General features: G+C 39.5%; 1 protein-coding gene across 1 annotated transcript in view; it reads left to right on the top strand.

Moving 5' to 3' along the window:
- The window catches only part of LOC145499565 (uncharacterized), a 27,783-nt gene extending 19,779 nt beyond the window's left edge, over positions 1-8,004 (top strand). The window contains exon 4 of the mRNA XM_081479087.1: positions 7,777-8,004. Within this exon, the coding sequence (XP_081335213.1) occupies positions 7,777-8,004 (228 nt within the window). The remainder of the gene's footprint in view (positions 1-7,776) is intronic.
- Positions 8,005-16,100: the final 8,096 nt, after the last annotated feature.

Genomic DNA, 16,100 nt, shown 5'->3' with positions numbered 1-16,100 from the left:
AAAGACCATTGAAAGATTCTCAAGTGGCTGCTGTGCGACGCGCAAAGCAATCAAATTTTCAGAAAATTTAGCATAACAGGAAGTAGATTTTGAGCTCAATCGGGGCGAAATCGTTTTTCGCAATTTTCTCCCCCAAAAAGCTGCATTAGCAGAAACTAACTATGGTCCGTTTGTTTACTAGCTAGGGCCAATCTATGGGCAAAAAATGAGCAAAATCGATTTTTCGACTTGTGCCGTTGTTTGGTCCATAGTTATGGGCACTGGCTCTTAAGAGGTTGTCTCTATAAGAACCGACCACTGATTTTACTTCGAAAATTCGATTTTTCTCATAAGCTGGGATTTCGGAGCCCTTACCTAGTCAATCACTAAAATGAGTTTTATTTCATTAAAAATTCCAATTGTAGTTTTCTAGGATTGATTGAAGCTCGGTCCGCTCGACACATGTTTCATGCCCGCCGAAACTGGAAAAATAGCACATATTGCCGGCGCTCTAAAAAAATGATATTCGTTCAAAAGTCCCAATTCCTTTTTTTTCAACTATAGATATATCATAGCAGTTTGTTTAGCCATGTTGCAATTAAAATTCAACGTTGTTCCTTCAACGGTTAAAAGAAGATTTTCTACCCGTTAAATCGAGTTTTGAACCAAAAGCGAAAATAGCTCTACTTTGAAGGCACGTTTTAAAAATGTGGCACTTGTTTGAAACTGCTGAACTACATGAATAGAAAGTATAAATGTCCCTTTATTTAAAGCAACAATAAAATTTGTCTGCCCACTAGGTTTTGAAAACTGACGACCGCTTAAAGTTCAGGAAATTTTGAAAATATTCCAGTGAGTAACTAACACACTCGCCTTCGTAAAGTGCTCCGATAAATTCCCGTAAATCTCTTACCTGGCTTCAAGATTAAAGTTTTGGTCCTTTGTAGCGATCATTGAAACCTAGGTAGCATTAAAACTGCCAGCTTTTCCTTCCAGCTGTAGGTTTGTATATAAAGTAGATTTATACGTTCCTCATCTGTGTCGAGCGTGACCGTCACATACTTCGATGTTCTTTGTATTACTGACCATTGTTTTCCTCGAAGCCGATTTAATCATGTAGACTCCTCTTGAAAGGTTTGTAGAAGCACTCTTTTGTACAACTCTCGGCACACATTCATGTATGAACAGTAAACGGTGATTCGGGAAGCCAAGGAAGGATTGATATAAAACGCCACGGCCATTTTGCGTTTACAACAAGTGACTTAGTTCCCAATCTTCCCGTTATACTCACGGGAAGATTGGGAACTAAATCACTTTGTTGTAAACACAAAATGGCCGTGGCATTCATCAATCCTTCCTTGGCTTCCCGAATCACCGTTTGTCGAGGAAAGTCAGAGGTCAGCGAAACCTATTTGGCAGTGATACGAAAAGACAGGTTGGGTGACACCAATTTGCCGCTATCCAACATGGTATCCGTTCCAAGAAGAGGTCACGAAGGAGAGAAGAATAGAATGAAAATCCTAAGACTTATAAATGCTGCTATGTCAGGATTGCCAGCGGAGGTCTCTCTTGCGATCAATGTTGTTTTCTCCGCTCAGTGTTAAATGGACACGTTCTACATTAGAAGGTTGGAAAATAAGCGTCTGCTCGCATTAACTTTGTAGTCCCGTTTTCCATATTCAACTGAAGTAAATGCAACTCTGTAACTTTATTTATACATGTACACAGTTAAACAGGTTGAATTGTGTAGAATTGCGGTGCCGTGACTGTGAAATCTACACATTGTCCGTTTGTCAGTAATCTAATTAACGTAACAAGATTGAAGTAATTCTTGTGTGTGAAGGTACTTTTGATTGCATGAATAAACTCATGTTATCATTTTATTTTACTTTAAAAGAAGCACATTGACCTCCAGAACGAAAATATGATAATGAAAGAAGTTAAACCGCTTTACTTCAACAGACTTTCTTGGCCTCGAAAAACACCCAAGCAGTCTATTGTTTACTTTTTGTTGATGTTCAGGATCTTTTCGTTAAAATCCAGTTACTTCAGCGGCGCGTTAAAATTCACTCGAGGAACAACCCAAGCTGATTTTGATACATGCCTTACAACAACATAACAGTGTTAAGTACAAGGAACTAATAATACAAGGACTTTAAACGCCTATACCCGCTTGCCCTCAGACCAACACGCAGAAGTCCATTGTTTACTTTTCGTGATGTTTTAGGTAAAATCGGGGTTTTTCAGCCGGGCCTCAAAAAGCACTCGAAGAATAACCCGAGCTGATTTTAAAACATGTTTTACAACAACATAAAAGTGTTCCAAAGGCGAAGTTTCAAGGAATTTGGGATTATGGCACATGTCGAAAAATGTCTCTGAATTTTATTCGTAAATTAGGAATTCGACCTAGAAACTGAAAGGGATTTTTTTTTTAAATTGTGTGTTTATTCTCAAATGGCGCTCAAGTCAAGTTCTAACCTGTTTTGGATAGCTGAATACTTTGTCTTTCAAGAAAAAGTATCGATAAGTTTTGGTTTTCCTTTACACGCGAACGCAAATTAAGTTTAGATTACTAATTTTAAGCCTTTGCCGTCGGCCATTTTGGTGACCGTCGAAGCGAAAATCGTTTTCCTCGGTTTTCTCGAATTTAAAGTGCTTCGAGCTGCAAAAACTCTATCACGTTTCATATCTACCTAAGGGCTATTTGTGGACGAAACGAGAGAAAAATCGATTTTTCGACTTCTGCCGCCAAATTCAAATTTTGCTTGGTTTTTCGTGACATTTGCTCTTACGAACTTTTTGCGTACAACTCAGAGGGCGCACTACAGTATACATGTGATACATGTAAAGTGACAGTTAGATTTCCTCACAAATGCCACAAAGAAATAGAATCCTATTTGAACACAGGGAAAGGATAATTAGGGCCTAAATGTGGACGATGGTATCGTTTCATGCAAACATATTTGCCACGATGCCTCAATAGTGAGGCAATTGAGGGATAAATTGTTCAGCAAATTTGATATTCTCTCTTCCAAAAATAAATGTTATTATGGCTGTAATGTTTGTCTCACCACACTTAAGATTGTCACCTTCATGGATATGTTTGTATAATAATGCAATTGATTGTGAGCGCTCAAGCAAATTGTGTTATTTGTGTTAAAGATCTCGGCAACCGGGATGAAAATTTTCCCACATGAACACTCCAGCCCGAGTTACCGGGACGAAACTTTTTAGACAAAATAGCTTCGCTTTCGCAACATAGCGGCCAAAATGGCATAATTTGTGTCTTGTATGTGTTTCCACTGTAAATAGTTGCATAAAGCTAACCCAGGGTTTAAAGTTAACAAAAGCATAAACTTTTCTTGTATACAAATGTTTTTCACTGCTTTTGTTTTTGTAGTTTGAGTTTATTACAACTCAAAACAGAAGGCCAAACAATATACAGAAAACCTGACTGCAAAGTTACAAAATCAAATCAAAATTCTCGCTTATCCTGGGTTAGCTTAATCGAGCTTTGAACAATCCGGTCCAGGAGCTCCGCTTTAAGGCTTGCTCTATATATTACCACCTTTCGCTGTTCATTTGCAGAAAATATTCATTCATTTGTGTCCACATTTGTTTCATTATGGTCAATATACTCTCATTAACACCAATATGACCTTCATTTGCGCCTAAAGCACGTTCAAGAATAACATTTGCATATGTGTTAACATTCGAAATCATCAAACGATAAACAATACCTTCCTTTGACATTCATTGGCTGTAAATGTATTTTCATTTCTGTCGCAATAAAATTCGTTGTCACGAAACGACAATCATTTACACTTTTGAACCGGCAATCCTTTTTCAACAAAAGCCTTTCAATAACAGAATTTGCATGAGAACTCATAATCAATTGCATTATTATACAACCATATCTGTGAGGGTGACAATCTTAAGTGCGGTCAGACAAACATTACAGCCATAATAACATTTATTTATATCAAGGCATGCGTTCAAAACATGGCCCAACACTGCGCGAGCTCTGCTTTCATTTCCGGTTACGTACTTTCTGATAAGGAACAGATATATATATGTTATTGGCCGGCTGGGAGGTCCGTATAGGGAAAAACTGTGACCGAGGTCTTGAAAATGCTGCCCGAGGCCGCAGGCCTGGGGCAGCATTTTCAAGCCCGAGGTCACAGTTTTTCACTTTTCGGACTGATCCTAAACCGGACAGTAACATGTTTATCTTTTTTTCTTGCGGTAAATTGGCTTACAAGTGGGTTTGTTGACGTAACTTTGTCATTGAATTGGCTTACGCGCCGTGCACAAACCAATCCTAAAAAAATCTAACTAGCGAACGAGCGAGTAACTCAGATACTAGACAAGGTAAGATGTATTAAAGAACAGATTTATTTCGAACTACTTTATGGTAGTGGCATTTAGTTCACCAATTAATTTCTCCGAAAGTGTTTTTCCGGTATGAAATTCCGTGCAAAGATTGAAGTTGTACTACAAAAACAATTTCTGTCAGTCGTTGCGAAAGACTCGAAATCAGAGTTTTCTACTGTAAATTGAGTAGCAGATAGCGAGGAAATTCGTTAAGTGTATTCCACAGAAATTCTCTCAAATACAGCAACGATCAGAGAGGTAAACTCGACTGAAATTGAGTCATTTTTTAATTAAAATTGTATAGAGAGAGACACGCAGGATTACTCGCCATTACAGCGCCGAGCTACAAACACCCGAACAAACTCTCACAACTTCAAAAAACTCACTTGAATTTACTTACAGTGACTTTCCTTGCCATTTAAAGGTGAATAGAGATAAACTTGCGTTGATTAATCGTCGATGGAAGTGTAAAAAGGGCGAAAAATTGACGATTACCGCTAATTCGTTCACGAAAATAGATCAACTCGACCGATTTCGCCCGCTGTAGCGGTCCGGATGAGAAAATTCCGCCCGCTACCGGAACAAATCAGATTGCAGGATTTGTTGAATTCCGCCCGCTCACGAGCTGAGAAAAAGATAAAAAAAAATAAACAAACAACTATGTTGGATAAATCTGGCCACGGTTGTGGCAGGTTTAATGAAATCAAAGCTAACAGAATCACAACACATTGATATATGTAAACCGATTAACCTACTGAATAAAAAATGGGGCGACAAAAATCCGCCACGCAGTACACGACTAAAAGAAGAAATATGAAATACCATTAACAATTAAAGTAATCGGCAGAAAGGTGAAGGGGGAGGAGGAGGGATAGATTTTGCTCGAGATCTGACCGAGTTGATGACGAGGGAGAGAAGGAAAAATAATCAGGAAAATACCTCAATATACACCTTTTGCTGTTCATTTACAGAAATAATCCATTCATTTGTGTTCAAATTTGTTTCATTATGGTTAATACACTATCATTATCACCATTATGACATTCATTTGCCGTCATTCAATATGACATTCATTTGCGCGTAAGGAACGTTCAAGAATAACATTTGCGTAAGTATGCCACTTTCAAAAAACACGTGACGTCGATGAGCTCTAATCTTGAGCCCACGACATGGTCACGTGATACTGGTCAGCGGATACCTTGATTTGACAGGTGTCAACTGACCATAACATGGATGTCAAACTGTAAAGATGTACGCTATAAATTAAACCAAGGCTACGTGTTGCTGTCAACCTATTAGCTGGAATTTGGCCGCCATCTTGCTCGACTCCGCCGTCGTCGTCGTGTGTGCGCGCCCACGAGCAATACCGCTAGTCACGATAACCATGAGAAAATCAATGCGTGGGCTTCCTTTTATTTCCTATAGGAGTTTTCCCCTTCGATTTATGACCCGCGCTTCGCGCTTGGGCCATAAATCGAAGGGGAAAAAAAACTCGGTCCGCAACTTACAGTACGGACCTCGAACTCGGTTAGTAAGAGGTATTTATAACCCACCCATTAATTTTGGCGCGATTTTATTGGTTAATTAACGTCACGTGGTGAAAACTCACTGGACAGTTATCACGCAATAGCGCCCGCCTGCGTCGATATTTGTCCTTCGATTGCTTCCGTCGAAGAGAAACACAATCAGCACTAGAGTTTCAAATTTTCCTTTCTCTTATTTTAAATGGAAGGAAGCCAAACTCGCTTTGTTTAGTGTAGCGATAGTGACATTAAATGGCTGGTGGCAAATGTGTGTACATGCACCATCCGCCGCGCTATCGCAAAATAATTGTTTTAATTTTTTTTAAATTAAACTGCGGCGCGAAGATATATATGTTATTGGCCGGCTGGGAGGTCCGTATAGTGAAAAACTGTGACCGAGGTCTTGAAATTGCTGCCCGAGGCAATAGGCTGAGGGCAGCATTTTCAAGCCCGAGGTCACAGTTTTTCACTAAACGGACGGATCCTAAGCCGGACAATATTATGTTTATCTTTTTTTCTTGCGGTAAATTGGCTTACAAGTGGGTTTGTTTACGCAGCGTTGTCACTGAATTGGCATACGCGCTGTCTACAGACTCCAGAAACCGTTCGTAAAAAATCTAACGAGCGAGCGAGCAAGTAACTCAGATAGTAGACAAATATTTTTAAAGAAAGATGTGTTAAAGAACAGATTTATACCGAGCTACTTTATGTTAGTTGCATTTAGCTCACCATTTAAGTTCTCTAAAAATGTTTTTCCGGTGTGAAATTTCGTGCAAAGTTTGAGAAATCAGACTTTTCTACTGTAAATTGAGTAGCAGATAGCGAAGAAATTCGTAAAGTGTATTCCACAGAAATTCTCTCAAATGCGGCAACGATCGGAGAGGTAAACTCGACTGAAATTGACTAATTTTTTACTTAAAATTGTACAGGGAGAGACACAGGTTTGCGCGCCATTACAGGGCCGAGCTACAAACAACCAAAGAAACTCTCACAACTTCAAAAAACTCAATTGAATTTACTTAGAGTGACTTTCCTTGTCATTTAAAGGTGAATAGAGGTAAACTTGTGTTGATTAATCGTCTATGGGAGTGTAAAAAGAGCGAAAGATTGACGATTACCGCAAATTCGTTCTCGTAAATAGATCAACTTGACGGATTCCGCACGCTGTGTCGGTCTGGATGAGAAAATTCCGCCCGCTCCAGAAACCAATCAGATTGCAGGATTTGTTGAATTCCGCCCGCTCACGATCACGAGCTGACAAAAAGATAAAACAATGTTATTTTCGAGTAGTAAAATATTGTTTTAAACAAAAGAAAATAAATTCATATCTTTAAGCCACCGTGAAAAAGCGGGAAATGACGTCATCACTAGTATCCTCTTCACTAGCGAGGATATGGAAAATACGCCACTCGGGTTCCGGATGTGATTTTGTATGAATTTTACGAGTGATGTATTTCCCAGTAAAACACCCGTCTCCTGTGTCTATATGCCCCTTATGTGGGCTATATAGGTATGTGCGACCCCAAAGGGTATGGTTTTTTACCCGTTTTGGTCAGAAATAGAGTTTCAATTTTGGCCCTTCTGTTTTCATATAGGGTATGATTTTCGCACTCTAGTCTCGGGTAGATTTGGTATCTTTTAACAATGCCTGTTACATTGGTCTGAAACAGGGTATTGATTTAATGGTGGTCATGATCAGGTCTTAAAAAAGGAGGGAAAATCGCAGATTTTGGTCACAGGGAGAGGGTTTTTGGAAGCGGGCCGCTCACCCAAACCCAATTTTTCTGGGAGTACAACTCCTGGAAGCAACAAGTAAACATCTCGTTAGCCATAAAAAAATGAGAGTTTGTTCTGAGCGGAGTGTTGATTGATCATTGTTTTCTTTTAATTGCTTTCATAGAATGAGCGATGCAACTCTTCAACTGATGATGCTTTCCTGTTTGATGAGGAATGGCAACCACCTCATTATAGATATTATAAACACACGCTTCTCGATAACACTAGTTTGTACCTAGGAGTAAGTAAGAACTGCACTGATGATAGATTGTATCTAATCTGCAGCAACAGCAACATCGGCAGCAACAGCAAAACCCGTGACAGGCGCTGTACATTTCGATGGAAGTCATAAATTAATTAATCAATCGATCGACCATTGAATCAATGAATAAGGGAATAAATAAATAAATCTAAGCGTGAAACAATTATGAAATAGAAAACATGCACCCTCTTTCTATCAAGTTTTAATATAAATCTATCTGCGTTCCGGTCACTATCTATTCTGTCTGCGACCTCGTCAATTATCACGCAATAGAAATCTCGAGCTCATAATCTAATTGTGTAATAGAAACACGAGTAGAAACACGAGTATTTCTATTTAAACAAATTGACGTCAATTTTTCATGCATCTGTTTTGTTATTGATCATGAACTTCGTCATAACATTGTTAAAGTACTTGTGGATCCGCAGACTACTTTGACAATATATGACGAAATTCATTGTCAATAAGAGGACAGACGCATGAAACACTGCCGTCAATTTGTTTTTTACAATAACGAATTGCCCGCTCTCGCTCGTTGAAGCATCGCATAAAGTATAAATTCATGTGTCTGTCCGCATATTGACAATGAAATTTAGCGAATGCATGAGAGCGCGAGAATTTCTGGAATTATTGTAAAAAAATTGATAGAAACACGGAGAATATGTTTTCCATTTCAGTTAGAAAATTCTGCGGCGAAAAAACAAAACAACTAAAGGTTTTTACTTCGATCATCAAAATATAAATTCTCTTTGCTCACGCTATCTTTACGTCAACAGCTCGGCTAGTTCTGTGTTTCTACCGAGTTATGGAAAAACGAATTTGAACGATTCGGTGCGCGTATTTTCTTTGGCTACTTTCTGAACTTTCATGGTAATCCAGTTTTTGAAATTGCTTTCAGAAATTAGGTTACAGCACTGAGTTGACTGTAGGAGTAGGTTTAGTATACAAGTTTTTACAAAGTATTAAACTGGAAAGAGGCAGTGGCGGGAATTTTAGAGAAAGCAACTGATTAAGCTAGAGGTTGTTTGGTGATTTTGAGAAGACTGATAGTTAACTGTAATTGTTTTCATGTATGTTAAAATAAAAATCCAACAATGGTAATCACACGATGAATCTGTATTTGTATCAAGTGTTTTTTTGTTCCACCTCGGCGTAAAAATTCTTTTCAGAGCTCTCTTTTGAGCAAGTGTCCTAAGTGTGATCAAGTGTCGCGTTTTAAACTTGAACTTAGCTGGTAAACTTTGCGAGGCATGAAGCCATAGTTAGAAATCTAAAGACCGCTTCTTTCTTATATCCTGGGCCTCGGTCGCTGCGGGAGTGGGTGGGTAGGTGCGAAGTTGGAAAAAATTTCCTGGAAGGAATTGTGCAAAACAAAGCACCGAAAAGAAACATATGGAAGAAATCGGAAAAAAAAACTCTTAAAGGAACTGACATTGAAAAAAAATTCTTGCTTGGAAAAATTGCCCAATCCGTCGGCTCCTAAAGTATATCGGTCTGTCCTGGGTCCAGACAATACCAGAGCGTGTGTGTCCCTGCTGCATTGTTAGTTATTCATGAAATGAAATTGTTAGTCCTCAGGCGCCACTTCAACGGTTGGACTGTGGAACATGTGAAATTATGGGCCTCTTCCCAGAAAACGTTGCGGTTCCTGTTGCCTATCTTTCACTAACGAAATGCGACAGTGTCTGGTGACGAAACATGGTCCCACGGTCTTATCCCTCGGTCTACCTTCTTCTTCTCAACGACCCTTTTGCTTAGCACCAAGAATCGGGACCTCTGGGGGAGTCACTCATTGGTCACATTGATAATAGGCTCCCTGTACGCATGTTTAGAAACCGTTATTGAGCTAGAAGACATGCGCTCAACATGTTCAACCAAGTCAGAACTAGAACTTTCTGTAATAAAGTGTATTATCGTTTGTCTCACGATGTAGTCACTGAGATGTAGATCGCGACGTTTCGACTGCTTACTGCTAGTCTTCTTCAGGCGATAAGGTCGACTGATTGCACGGTATCATTTATATCACAAAGGTCGGCTGTGATTGGTGCATTTCGATCCTCCTATTGTTCCATTGTTCGAGCGAGTAGCTGTTCCCTCAGTGGTCCGCTGTTGTACCGTTCTCCTGTTGTTGTGTTTCTTGATCGTGGGTATCCATGCTTCAGGAATTTCAATTCCACTATCCCTGTTGATGTTGTTAGGGTGAATTCTTATGTGAATAGCTTCCTTGACCCTACGTGTGTACCAGTGAGGATCTCGATCAATAAACTTGACCTCATTCCAGATAGGATAGTGGCCGGTCTCGTGGGTGTGCTCAGAAACGGCGGAGGTCTGGGTACGGGCGAGTCGTATATCCCTGTCGTGTTCTTTGATCCTCTCCTGCATAGATCTCCCTGTTTCCCCGATGTAGACTTTGCCGCACTCACAGGGAATCCTGTAGACAACACCATCTTGTTTAGCCGGGTTGACGGTGTCCTTTGGTAGCACTAAGTGTGACCGAAGTGTCGTGTCGGACTTAAAGACGGTGCGAATGCCTTGTTGTTCTAGGCAGCGGCGGAGAGACTCCGAAACTCCTTGGACATAAGGTAAAACGGCGGTGGATTTAAATTCCGCGACAGGCTCTCTTCTTGGAGTTGTTCGTGCCTTTGTGATCTTCTGTACAAAAGAGGAGGGATATCCGTTAGAAACAAGTACATATGACAAATGTTTCTTCTCTCCAGCCATTACAGATGGTTTGGTCACGAGACGTTTAGCCCGGTCGTACAGACACTTAACAATACCGCGCTTCACTGACTGAGGATGGTCTGAATCATACGCTAGGTACTGACCAGTATGTGTTGGTTTCCTGTAGACACTGGTGGTAAGGCGGCCATCAGGTTCTCTGTAAACTGACGTGTCGAGAAAGGCGATCTTGTTGTTGTCCTCGATCTCCATGGTGAAACGGATTGATGGTTGTTGACTGTTCAGGTGTTGCAGGAAGACGTCAACTCTATCCCGATCCAGGATGGTGAAAGTATCATCTACGTAGCGTTTCCAGATCTTAGGCTTGCAAGGTGCGGACTCTATTGCTTGTTCTTCAAATATCTCCATGTAGAGATTAGCAATAACCGCGGATACAGGGCTCCCCATGGCTGCGCCGTCTCGTTGTTCGTAAATCGATCCGTTGTACTGGAAGTACGTAGATCTTAATACGAAATCCAAGAGGTCCGCGATTTGAACTGCTGTAAGTGTTGTGCGGTCAGCCAAGCCTGCGTCGTTCTCCATTTTTTGTAGCGCGGCTTGTACGGCGCCCTCGATCGGTACGTTGGTAAACAGTGACTCTACGTCGAAAGACACCATGATCTCGTGGTCCTGGATCTCTTCACTGGCGATGGTGGAGGCGAAGTCAGTTGAGTTCTTCACTGTGAAGTTCGAGTTACCTGCAAGAGGAGATAATACGTTAGCCAAGAAAGCAGACAGGTCGTATGCAAAGGTGTTGACACACGACACAATTGGCCTAAGCGGTGTGTCGGCCTTGTGGATCTTCGGCAAACCATAGATTCTAGGTGGTTGTTTGTGTCGGGGTCTGATCTTATTATAAACCGCCTCTGATATGTGTCCACTCCGTTTCAGGGTTAGCAGCTTCTCAGATAGCTTCCGGGTCAAGCGATCTGTCGGATCTTTGTTGAGCAGCTGGTACGGTCCGGAATCAATTAGCGCTGACATTTTTTGCGTGGTATGTGTCAGCGTCCAGGATTACGCTGGCGCGACCTTTATCGGCCGGAAGGACTATGATGGAGTTGTCCTCTTTTAGGCTTTTAAGAGCCTCCTGCTGTTCCTTCGTGATGTTGGGCGTGGGTGGTTGTGCCTGTTGAAGGATGGTGTTGACGGATCTCCTGTGTCGTGTGTCAACACCTTTGCATACGACCTATGGTTCATAAATCCTGTATTGACCAAGCTTATTCGGTCAAGACTGGCTGGATATTGGCATCGTTTTTTGCTGCGGCATTATATGAAGCTCAAGCTGCGTTCACTGTGTTAAAGCCAAAATATCTTAGAGTATGGTTTTAGTTAACAATCATCCCACGAGCGGGCGTTGGACATGAGATCATAGATAGCCAACGAGACATCTCCAGTTGGATATAATCATCAAGTGGGATAATTGTTTTTATTAGAAATGACTCTAAAATAAATTAAAAAACTAAACTAACATGAAATTTTAAAAAATAACCCCTCCCCCCTCAAAAAGAGTACGTCTTTGCTTACCGTATTTGTCGAGCATGGTTTAAAAAAACCCATAGCCTCCGTTTGTTGCGAAAATACGCTCAGATATTTGTGTGCGGACATTATCTGTTCCGAGAGTATAGCTCAAGGAAAACTGTGAGCCTCGAGGAACAGATAATGTCCAAGGACAAATATCCGATAATGTTTTCGCGCCAAACGGAGGCTGTTGTTTATAATACGTAAGTCTAAAGTAAAAATAAAATACGCTTGGCCAATAAGTCTGTATTTTAGGAATACACGTACGTATTTTGAACGAGCCTGTACAGCTCTGAGACGTGACGTGTCTAAATAAAGTATTGCATTGCATTGTATTGTATTGTATTGTATTGTATTGTATTGTATTGTATTGTATTGTATTGTATTGTATTGTATTGTATTGTATTGTATTGTATTGTATTGTATTGTATTGTATTGTATACTTCGGCATACGCCCGGTGTGATCGGTATTCGGGGCTGAATATTTGGCGGTTGGCGCAGTGGTCTCGGATCAACATCCAGCCATTACCAAGCTTGGCCAATAAGTCATACAGCTACCAGAATTATTGGGATATAGACTATAGATTATAGACAATAGACTGCCATTTTTAGTCCAGGTACAGATAATTATAGATTATAGATTAAAATATAGATTATAATATCATATCATATCATATCATATCATATCATATCATATCATATCATATCATATCATATCATATCATATCATATCATATCATATCATATCATATCATATCATATCATATCATATCATATCATATCATATCATATCATATAATATAATATAATATAATATTTAACAATTATTCCATGAAACCGCGTTGGATATGAAGTGATAAATAACCAACGAGCGCGTAGCGCGAGTTGGTTATGATCACTTCATATCCAACAAGGTCGAATGGAATAATTGTTTTAGTATATTCTTAATCGGGTTTTTGCCGCCGATTTTTATTTCAACAATTTTACAGAGCGGAAAATTTTTAAACTTGGCGCACTGTTTTCCATATAAGGTAAAACTCCGACTAATGGCTCATAGTCGGAGTTTTTGAGCCAATCAGAGAGCTAGAAATGCAATAGTCGGAGCTGAGAATATACTAAAATATAATATAATATAATGTAATGTAATGTAATGTAGTATAGTATAGTATAGTATAGTATAGTATAGTATAATATAATATAATGTAACATAATAAATATAAAACATAGAAAAAGCGTGTTTTATTGTTTTGTGCGTGTAAAATCTATATCATAAAGCAAATGAAGAAGCCTAAGCCGTGTATTAGACTGTGATAAAACACTCCGGACAATTGAGAACACTCGAGAAATGTAGAAAACACTCGCCTGCGGCTCACGTTTTCTACATTTCCCTCGTGTTCTCAAATTCCCATGATGTTTTATCACAGTGAAGTATACGGCTTAGGCTTCTTTATTTGTTAAATATAATTATAGATTATAGATTATAGACTGCGATTTTTAGTCCAGGTACAGAAGAAAGCTGTGACACTTGCAATATGTTCATGTGAATAACTCGGAATGTCAATAGTCCTTAAAAATTTCCTTTTTTTTAACTCTATATTAAAACGTCATTGCCATCTACAACATATTACCTACATTACATCACTTACGTTGACGAAAAAAAGCATTTAATACATCATTCTTAAATTCCCTGGGACAGTTCTTTGTGCTATACAGATAACCTGAACCGTTTATTAGGTTCTTAATAATTGGCCAAGCGAAACAATAGATAAACCGGCACAATTATGAAGGCGGCGTGGCCGAGTGGTTTAGGGCGCTGGATTTGAAATCTGGAGGTCCCTGGTTCAAATCCTCCGCCCTACCACTATCTGGATTTGTTCTCGGTAGCCCCGAGTTCAACTCCTCGACCGCGTTGTGTAAATAGCCAACTGGTCAGCCTCCAACCACGATGAGTTGGGATTCTTAATAGTTTATGTTATATTTGAAGTATTTGTTTATTTATTTACAGTGTCCCCAATTAGCACATTTCATAGTGCTAAATACATTTGATACTTAAATAAAGTTATTATTATTATTATTATTATTATTATTATTATTATTATTTTATTTTAAGTCCTATTCAAGAGGTAAATATTGGAAACAAATAGATTCCCTTGTTACGGCTGTTTTCACTCAGGTAACACTACTCGGTTGGCTGAAAACACTCGCGACATTTTCTTCGCCCCATAAGAAGTATAAAGCCAAAACCAATCGTGGCTGGCTCTCACTTCGCCGTTACCACATCAGGTGATATGCTCCTGACCACACATGTTCACTTAGAGTTTTGACTAGTTCATTGGATTGTCAGTGTCATTTGTGACTGGCTTGCTTGTGATAACTTTAATGAATTTAAAATACACATTTAAACTTTCTATAATACAACAGGTTGCCTTAACAAAACTTTGCTAGCAGCTTTATCACCAGTGTACTTGCTCCGGGACTTGCTCCTACACCCCAAGTGCACGACAAACGTCAGTGTGAATATAAAAATGTTCCTCCAAGGAATTCTAAAAGTTCACGATGTAGTCACTTGAGATGTGGATCGCGACGTTTCGACTGCTTGACCCACACGTAGGGTCAAGGAAGCTATTCACATAAGACCTCACCCTAATAACATCAACAGGGATAGTGGAATTGATATTCCTGAAGCATGGATGCCCACGATCAAGAAACACAACAACAGGAGAACGGTACAACAGCGGACCACTGAGGGAACAGCTACTCGCCGGAACAATGGAACAATAGGAAGATCGAAATGCACCAATCACAGCCGACCTTTGTGATATAAATGATACCGCGCAATCAGTCGACCTTATAGAAGACTAGCAGTAAGCAGTCGAAACGTCGCGATCCACATCTCAAGTGACTACATCGTGAGACAAACGATAATACACTTTATTAGAGCGATCATTTTATTTACTCAACACCCGCAGTGCTATTTTTCTCTATAATTGAACGCAGAGTATTGATGGCTTTAGTCTTTTATCACAAATATATGTTAGAAAAGGTAAAGATGAAAAGAACTCAGCAATTCTCAGCTTTTTCTTTGTTACCGAAAGAACCCAGTTAAATACAGCGCATGCGTAGTAAGTAAAAAAATTGCGATTGAACGAAAATTTGCACTCTCGGAAATATGCCTATTTCTCAAAAACCACTCATTAGAATTTTACCAAATTTGGCACGAAAATACTTTCGGAAATAAGTAACTGGAGTATTGAAAGTAATTGAACTTTAACAAAGGAAACTCTAGATATTCCAGTAAACCTTCAACAAGGGATAGTTAAAGATCTCTCTGTTAAGGTCATTTCTCACATTTGCATTGCACATCCTTACTGCGCATAATTTATGGCGTCATTAGCGCGCGCTCGTGCACGCGCATATTGAAAACATGACGGATTTGCCTTGATATTGAGCTCTTTCAGTTGAAAAATGGCTCTAGCTCACCAACGAGCACGGGCACCCCAATTTTTTTTCCAGTCATTGTAATCAACTAATCATAAGCTTCGCGCGAGAAAAGACTGATCTAAGTTCTATTGCTGAAATTTTAATAAATAAGAAAAATAGCAGATACACTGTGGTCTTTTCTATTTTGCAGTCGGTAACCACGTCAAGAAATTTAGTTCAAATTTTAATCAAGGATTTAGTTTTTTGTCTGAATCAAACTTAATATGTTTAGTTGTGTCCGACACAATGTATTGACTGTAGTTTAATGCGTTTTCTTATGAGTCTGGGCTCACAAAGATTTTACAATTAGTGGGAATGCGTTTTTATAATAAGCATTAAAAAATGCCAAAATGGGGCATTTTCAATGCCTCACTGCTCCTTAATGAGCATGGGCAGCCCCCTTTTTTATTTCAAAATTGAAGTTATCATATGACAAATATTCAGTGGACAAAGTTTGAACAAAAGTCTAT

Source organism: Orbicella franksi, chromosome 10, assembly GCF_964199315.1.
Source record: "Orbicella franksi chromosome 10, jaOrbFran1.1, whole genome shotgun sequence".
Lineage (NCBI taxonomy): Eukaryota > Metazoa > Cnidaria > Anthozoa > Scleractinia > Merulinidae > Orbicella > Orbicella franksi.
The sequence above is the reverse complement of the archived record's forward strand: the minus strand, read 5'-3'. Positions and strand labels throughout refer to the sequence as shown.